This window comes from Pollicipes pollicipes, unplaced genomic scaffold (assembly GCF_011947565.3).
Source record: "Pollicipes pollicipes isolate AB1234 unplaced genomic scaffold, Ppol_2.1 Scaffold_6138;HRSCAF=7277_pilon_pilon_pilon, whole genome shotgun sequence".
Lineage (NCBI taxonomy): Eukaryota > Metazoa > Arthropoda > Thecostraca > Pollicipedomorpha > Pollicipedidae > Pollicipes > Pollicipes pollicipes.
In genome coordinates this window covers 36,476,114-36,484,093 of record NW_023596818.1, presented here as the reverse complement: position 1 = coordinate 36,484,093, position 7,980 = coordinate 36,476,114, and the positions used below count along the sequence as shown (strand labels likewise).

At 48.7% G+C, this 7,980-nt stretch overlaps 1 protein-coding gene across 1 annotated transcript; it reads left to right on the top strand.

Moving 5' to 3' along the window:
• Window positions 1–242: 242 nt before the first annotated feature.
• LOC119105854 (eukaryotic translation initiation factor 3 subunit H) lies at window positions 243–7,131 on the top strand. The gene is made up of 7 exons (XM_037229409.1): window positions 243–478; window positions 2,942–3,092; window positions 3,916–4,083; window positions 4,519–4,670; window positions 5,658–5,758; window positions 6,211–6,334; window positions 6,751–7,131. The coding sequence occupies exons 1-7, from the start codon at window positions 410–412 to the stop codon at window positions 6,979–6,981; spliced, it is 996 nt and encodes a 331-aa protein (XP_037085304.1). The 5' UTR covers window positions 243–409; the 3' UTR covers window positions 6,982–7,131.
• The last annotated feature ends 849 nt before the right edge of the window (window positions 7,132–7,980 follow it).

The following is a 7,980-nucleotide window of genomic DNA, read 5'->3' as shown; positions in this document are numbered from 1 at the left end:
GAAATGAAAAGAAAAAGACGTTTGCCCGTCTCCGCCTTCCTCCTGACATTTCCTTTTTATGTACATTTAATTTTACGTTTCTATTTCGGTATTCATTTCCATACTATTCCTTAAATTTCAATCCTCCCCGTTGTTGTGTTCACTCGCAATATGTTTCAAAACTGTTCATACCTTTGACAATCCTTTGTCTTTCACAGCCAGCACTGAAATATGGTAACATAAGCGGCGAGCTGCCTGCTCCAAGCGCACGGCCCCATGTGCTGAACGCCGCAGGAATATCGCGTTGTGTTTGCGGGAGATTGGTTGTTGAAACCATCTGTTTTCTGTCGGAAGAGGAGTGCGAAAATTGTTTTAAACGTTTGGATTGGACTATTCATTACATATTAGTTTGAATCACTGCAAGCGAATCATGGCATCAAGATCCAGAAAGGGAGGAGATTCGGACCCTCAGATTACTCATGTCCAGATTGACGGACTGGTAAGCTCCGCTCGTGCTTAAGCGATGAGCGAAAATATCGGCATTGATGGTCATATATGATGATTTTTAGGCTTTGGGAGCATGGAGGTTTGTCTGTGTAGATAATCGTCGCGCATTTGGATTCTTCACTTTGCCAACATAGGTTTTTTACTTCTATGATATAGCTACAATCGTAACTGCAAATACAAGAGATACACATTTTGCCAGACATTCAATGTATAGCAACGTAACAGCATCAATATCAGCACATTATTCTGTAAATATGAGAGCCCTGAGTCAATGTACAAGGGCCACCAGTTTCAGACCATGTTGCACAATGACCACCAGTCTTGGAGAATAGAAAGTTAAAGTTTTCAAGAAGTGGCCCACTGTCAAGGCACTTTCAAGTAAAGATATCTTCCAAACCTTTAAGCAAGGATGCCATGAAAATTCAGTGCAATTTCTCCAGCTTGAGTGTGCAGAACAAATTATCTAAATTCAGAGCACCAATGTCATAATTGTTTGTTGCAGTGAATGAAAGGTTCCAGATAGGCATATAATCCTGCTTTGCAGTCCTGATTACTCATGGGTAAAGGGGTATTGACAGAAGCTTTGTAGAAATAAGAGCTATAATAATATTGTTCCATACCAGTAGGAATATTGTTAGGCATATACTATGGTAGCATTATTGATGCAATGTGATAGTGAAGGCATATGCAGGTTTAAATCCCTGGAAACCTGTTTTGTCATGCTTAGGGTTTGCATGATTTTTTGTGCTTTGCATGTGAACATCACACTTTTTCTTGTCCACCTATTTGTACACCCTTACCCAAATATTAGCATGCTTGACACCAGGTATTATGACCATCTTTTTGTTGTTTGACTTTGCCATTAACGCACTCCCATGTTGCCAGTTGAATATGCATCACTTGGGTGGGCATAGTTAATCTGACCCCCTGAGATCTTAAAAACTAAGATAGCATGAGATACAAAATATGCAGGGTAGATAAGCTTCTACTCACTTCTGCTGAAAGTTGAGGTTCCTAGGCCATAACCTTGAAGTCAAACAAGGTCAAACAACAGATTGGTATCAAGTGCCCCAGACCTCCTCATGCAATCACTGCTGGGTGAGATGCCTGTTCTAGGCTAAAGGTCACTATGGTCCAGTGACCTTGTGTGACATTTTAAGGGTGAGGCAGCCAAATATCTGAAAGATTGCTCTTATTTCATTCTTTGAATAAGCAAAAGGGGTGGCATGGGGTGGCATGTTCCTAATAACAAAATGTTGACCTGGGTCAATTTAGGTCTGTGACATATTCTGACCCTTGAAATGTCTTTCAAACATGTGTTGCGGTCCCTGTCATAAAGAATTGACCTTCTTTTGACTAATGCCTGACCCTAGGTCAATGGGAGCAGATTTACTTCTAAATTCACTTGCTCTATTGCCTACGGAACTATCCCAGATATGTATGGCTTTGTGTTACACTCTGTTACTACATCACATTGAATGATTCTCTAGAAATTCCCTTTGCAGACAGCCATGGCCTGACTATGACAGGTTGCTCTTGTTATATTGGGGCATGGCCAGGGGTGAGTGTGTGGTATGGGTGTACTCGTCTTGTGATCGTCAGGTTAAAGAAACTGGGTTACATTTAAGTAAATTGCACACATTCTATGGCCAGAAGGCCTTTCTTTTCACTTTCTCTCCATGATCAATGTCACTTGATAGGTCTTGATATAGCCAAATGTCCAATGATTTCATGGTTGATTCAGTTCATTATTTGATTCATCATTCTGCTGATTATCATTGCATATCTTATATCTGATATATCAACATCAGTGCATATCTGATTCATCATTGTTCAGGCACATATATATGATGCAGTTTGATGAGAGGTCTCCAATCTTATTTGTTGCACAGCTCTTGGTGATGATATCTCAGGGGGCCACTGAGGCCACTCTCTTAGGCAAAGGTGAAAGCTCCCTAAGGATGTGGATGAAAGAGGATGATTTAGCCATCTGGTATGAGGCAATGTACCATAGCCTGCTGGAGCTACCAATGCTGTTTGAAAAAATGGGCTCATTCACCATGTCATAAGTGTGTGCACAGATCAGTGCATGCATCTGCACAAGCATAGACTTCACCTGAGCTGGTTGCTGCCAACTCTGTGACCTGTTGAATGGGTTGGGCCATTGTTTTTATTCACCTGTGTTAAACAATTTATGTCTTAAGCAAACATGCACATCAGGCTTTGAAGTTCATTTTGCATGCAGCAGAACTAGTCAACATTAAATGTGTTACTAATGGATACTGACCGTTTTGAAGAAAAAAAGTAAAAGTTTGTATCAAGGTCATTTGTGGACTGATTAGGTACATGACTGCATTGCCATTGTGGGGCATATTGATCCAATGGTACAAAGTCAGCAAAAATAGGTGTCTGAAATGCAAACCAACATCTCACTATGAACATACATGCCTTGCAGGCAATGATGAAGATCATCAAGCACTGTCACCAGGACCTAGCTAGCCAGGCTGATGAAGCACAGGGTGTTCTGCTGGGTCTCATCATGGAAAACAAGCTGGAAGTCACAAACTGCTTTCCATTCCCAAGGAGCATAGATGGTGTTGATGATGGTATGTGCATTGTGTTTTCATTTCAGCCATGTTGAGGTGGCACATATTCTAAGCAAGGTGTGGCCAGCATGAGGGTTTGTGTCTGAGAAACCACACATATCTTACCTGTCTATTGCAGTCAGTTAGCAAGTGGCCTGGATGGTTATGCAAAGTTGGGGTGATGATGATCATGCATTACATACACTCAAAATATAGAACTGATGTTATGTTGCACTGGTGGTAAGATGGGATCGCCACACTTTATGATCTGTGGGGCTCAGTGACGAGAGTATTAGTGGGATCAGCACACTGCATCATCTCTGGGGCTTGATGGTTAGAGTAGCATTAAACAGCTGAATTTTTCAAGCCTGTCAAACTTTAATGTGTGCACATTGCACACCATAAAATGAGGAACTTGCATTCCTCCATTCCCTCTTTACAGTTGTTGATATGTTAATGGCAAGCTGAAGGGAGCATCAATTACCAAGGTGTTACCTTTAAGGTGAAATATTTCCAGTTCCATGGCTTTCATTTTTCGGGCTTTTTCCAAACTCCGAAAATCCACCTTCCATAGCTGGCTATGTTTGACTACATTGTGTTTGTACTGGGACGTGTTCGGCACAGGCCCGGGGTAGGACGCGAAACCCGCAGCCATCTGCAGCCATGCCATCAGACCATTTAAAGCACTGTGCGCCACTGAGAAGACAGCCTGCGGCGACCGATGCAGTGTCATCGGGCTGACAGTGCCATCAGATGTAACTTTTGTTGGCGCCGTCGGCCTTTTTCGTGCTGCGGTGTGTGTGTCGGTGCGTGTGCTGACTCGGCGCCGCGCGGGGCAACACAGAGCGCTACCAGCTGGACATGATGCGGCTGCTGCGGCTGGTCAACGTGGACTACCTGTCGGTCGGCTGGTACCAGAGCGCCTCCAGCGGCAACTATATCAGCCGCCAGCTGCTCGAGTCGCAGTTCCAGTACCAGGACTCCATCGAGGAGTCGTTCGTCATCATCTACGGTACGTGTGCCGCCCGCCCGCGTGGCAGCCGCGGACGAAGCCGTGCCGCTAGTGGTCCCTCATGAAGCGTTTTGTATGAGCAGGCAGTCGGAGGAGGTGGTGGCATGTTTGAGACTGTTTAAAATGAATGTGGACCGAAATCTGTGTTGGGCCGGTTGTTGGTTGGTGCAGCACTTACGGCACGGACACGGATACGGTAGTTTTAGTGTGGGGTTCTCGTCGTCTCTCGTCACGTTATAGAAGCCAGGATCATTCTTTCGGTGTAAGTTAAGTTTTACGTTGGTTTGCGGGCCCTGTGTTGTTTGTTTTGTCAGCGGTAGCGGGCGAGACGTGTGCAGCCTTGGCAGACTGGTGTGTGTGGTCGCGCCGTGTATCCCGAGCCGCGTTCTGTTGAAGTCGAATGACGGTGTGTGGATGGGCGGCGGTGCTCAACAGACCCAATGAAGACGGCCGCCGGCTGCCTGGCCATCAAGGCGTACCGGCTCACCAAGCCGGCCATGGAGATGGTCAAGGAGAGGGGCTACTTCAACTTCGACATGCTCAGGACGCTCAAGATCGGTCACGAGAACATGTTCCAGGAGCTGAAGGTCAGACTGGTGGGCGGTGCGTGGGCGTGCAGTCTGCTGAGCCTCATCGTGGGCGGATGGTACGCGCGCGGTGCCTTTAAGCTTCGGCAGGACGTTGCATGTTCTGGCACCGCTTCTTTATGGCGTGGTAGAAGAAATCGCGTTTTTTGTCATCGGCCGTCATTAAGGCTAACAAGACGTAATTAATCATCGCTAAATCTGACTGAAGAAACATTCTGAAAACACGAATAGGAATTGCAACAAAAAGGTGCAACTTTGCGCAAGTTTTGCTAAAAAATGCGACTTTTTTACCAGGGGTATTTTTTACGCTGTGGTGAGCACGCAAAGGTCTGGCATTGCCTTCGATTAAACTGTTGTGGTGCTTAATTACGGTGACGTGCTGTTTCACAGCTAAAGAAGTTTACCAAGAGTTATAATGTGATCATAATCGTATGAATGTAATGAAACATTAACCATATATATATATATATATATATATATATATATATATATATATATATATATATATATACATATATATATATCATCTTATAAATATCTATGCATACATCGTGATGTCGCGCATGTGACCTGTCCGCTACGTTATAACGCTACCGCGGGAATTCCCTGCCACGGTGTGTATGATCAAAACTGGCTGGCCTCCCATGACCAGTGGAGACGTTGGAGAAATGTGGTGTCAAAATAGTTGTAGCTGGAAAAAATATCATGCCTTGCGAATCAAATGGGGTGCCACCATTTTCACCTACGGTTTTAAAATAATCTGTGACCTTTTCAACGCCTTCGAGTCGAATTGCATTAAGCGATGCACCGGTCTGCTCTCCGAACATGCTTTCATCGTATTGTTGGTCACATCTGATAAAGCCTAGCGCGGCTGTGACGGTAGCGTCTCGGCGCCGTCGCTGCCGCCGCCGCCTGCCTGCCTCCGCTGGTGGCGATCGCCGCTCTCGCCCGGCGAGCGGCACGTGACGTGCGGCCCGGCCTCCGCAGGTGGTGGTGCGCAACTCTCACCTGGTGAACGCGCTGCTCTCCGAGCTGAGCGAGGTGTTCCCCGAGACGCGTAACCTGGAGATGATGGATCTAGGCACCGCGTGAGTCTTGATCGGAGGGCGCAGACTGGGCGTTAAGAGTGGGTCGCTTGTAACGGTCTGATACTGCAGTGTTTGTAGCGTCTGTCCTTGTGAAGCTCCGTTATGCACGGCTGCAGCGGCGGCTCGGCGCTGGTGCCGGCTGGCCTTCTGAACTGAGCCGTGGGGCCAGGCTAGCGGGGGCACGTCTTTGTATCAAATCTTGCTGGATCAGACCAGTAGGGCGCCGCCAGCGCGTGAAGCCGTTCGCTGTTGGCTTAACATGAGAGCCACGAAATGCCCAACAAATTAATTTAATTCTGAACATGGCCCGGCGGACAAATTCAAGTGTATGAGATAGCAACTGGTTGGTTGGTAAGTAGGTCGAATGCGCACAAAGCTCCGTGCGGCGCTCTATGTGAGGCGCTAACGCCTCTGTGTCAGACCGTCGTCCGAGCCTACTCTACGGCCCTCAGGCCCGTGCTGCAGCGCCATCTGCGCAGCATCATGGACTGCACGGACGAGATGTCCCAGTTCCACCAGTTCCAGAAGCAGACGGTGAAGCAACAGCTGGAGAAGCAGCGGTACACGCAGCGACGGGTGAGCAGCGCGGCCGGCGGTGGCCGGGTGACCGCGGGTGGCGCGTGGCGGCGCAGGGCCCGGCCGCAGCAGGGCACAGATCGGAGATATGAACGAGGGGGGGGGGGGGGGGACTGATTGTATCCGCATAACCAGTGCTGTGAACACACAGTTGACGGAACAACGTATGTGATACTGCCTGGATTATGTGATTCCCTGATCGGTGACTGGGTTTGTATCTCTCCTGGCATGAGAGCCGGGCTTCACCGTGCCGCAAGTTGTTACGTTCTGACAGCCCAGCCCAGTTCGGGCCAGGTTTGTCTGAAATCAGCTGTCGAGTCCCCTCATGCCAGCTGATCCTGGCCCCCATTGCGCCTGAGTTCGAGCCAGTCTTGAGACGTGCCGGCCAGCTGACGCCGTCTTCCCACGCCCGCCAGAACGTGGAGAACGCGGCGCGGAAGGCGCGCGGCGAGCCGCCCCTGCCCGACGAGGATTTCAACTTCAAGCCGATCCAGCCGCCTCGCGACCTGGAGGCGGGCGTCATCGTCGGCGGCCAGATGGCCATCTACTGCCAGCAGATCAACGACTTCTGCTCGCAGGCGCTGGCCAAGCTCTTCTTGGTCGACTCACTCCACCAGAACCCGGCGCCGCGGCCGCTCGGCCAGTAGTGGCGCCACCGGGCGGCCGGCTCGCAAACTGCCGCTCGCTGGTGGCGGCGATGGTGGCGCCCGCTTCGCCCGCTCGTTTGGTTTCACGCCCGGTGTGGGTTTGCCGCGTTATATGTGGGGAAGACGGTCAATACACGTGCTATCCGTTTTGAGGTGGCTTTGATATGAATATGTTGCGGCGGAAAACAGGCCAGTGATGTCATGTTTGCACGTCGACCCATGAAAAGTAAGTTTGATTCTTGGTGCCACTGATATTTTTCTAAGAACTAAGCACGACGAAATTTTTTAGCGGTTTGATAGTTTTACACGTCATGATATGACTGGTTTGAGGGCCATTCAGCACGCCCACGAAAAAACTAAGATGTTGAAAAGTCTAATGCTTTTTAGTTTGTGTTAGTTCAGGTTTTATATTTTGTGAAAGCCCTCTTGCTGTCAGTTTACTACATGATGTCCGCCTGTGTACCTCGTGCACACCATCGCTGTTATTTGATTGCTTTGTAACAGTAGGTTGAAGGTCAACTGCGAGCCGGCGCCTACACGGCTGTTGTAGCTGGCTGCTGTCGTTCTGTCGCGCCTGAGGTAGATCGCCGCATCGTTACGCCACCGGCCCCGCCGCCGTGCGCGACGTTGAGCTGCTGGTGTGACCCTGCAGCTGGTGTTCGCCTGCCGTGGCAGCAGTGGTGAAAAACGGGCGTCAGCTTTGTATACGGTCTGAATTTTTTGCTTTCCTAGTTTGACTGCACTCGCATGCTTCTCTCGTCAGATTAAGTCAAACAAAATCCGGGCCTTTCCTCTCTCGGTGTAGTAGTTCGGTTGCTTGATGGTGAACGCGATTCTCAATCTGACCATCCACTTCTCAAGAGGAGGGTCAATCACCTGAGGCGATCCCATAACCTTGGTTGACCTGCCTCTTCGCCGAACTTTCATCTGTTTATACATGCGACAACAGCTGCACACTGAAGTGTCCAGCATTGCGTTGGACAGATGTTTAGACTGCCG

Excerpts from the sequence above, each read along its gene's own strand:
- LOC119105854 (XM_037229409.1), top strand. The coding sequence starts at position 410 with ATGGCATCAAGATCCAGAAAGGGAGGAGATTCGGACCCTCAGATTACT. Across the intron at positions 4,084-4,518 it reads GTCGTTCGTCATCATCTACG|ACCCAATGAAGACGGCCGCC; the intron begins GTACGTGTGCCG and ends GGTGCTCAACAG. Across the intron at positions 5,759-6,210 it reads ATGATGGATCTAGGCACCGC|GCCCGTGCTGCAGCGCCATC; the intron begins GTGAGTCTTGAT and ends TACGGCCCTCAG.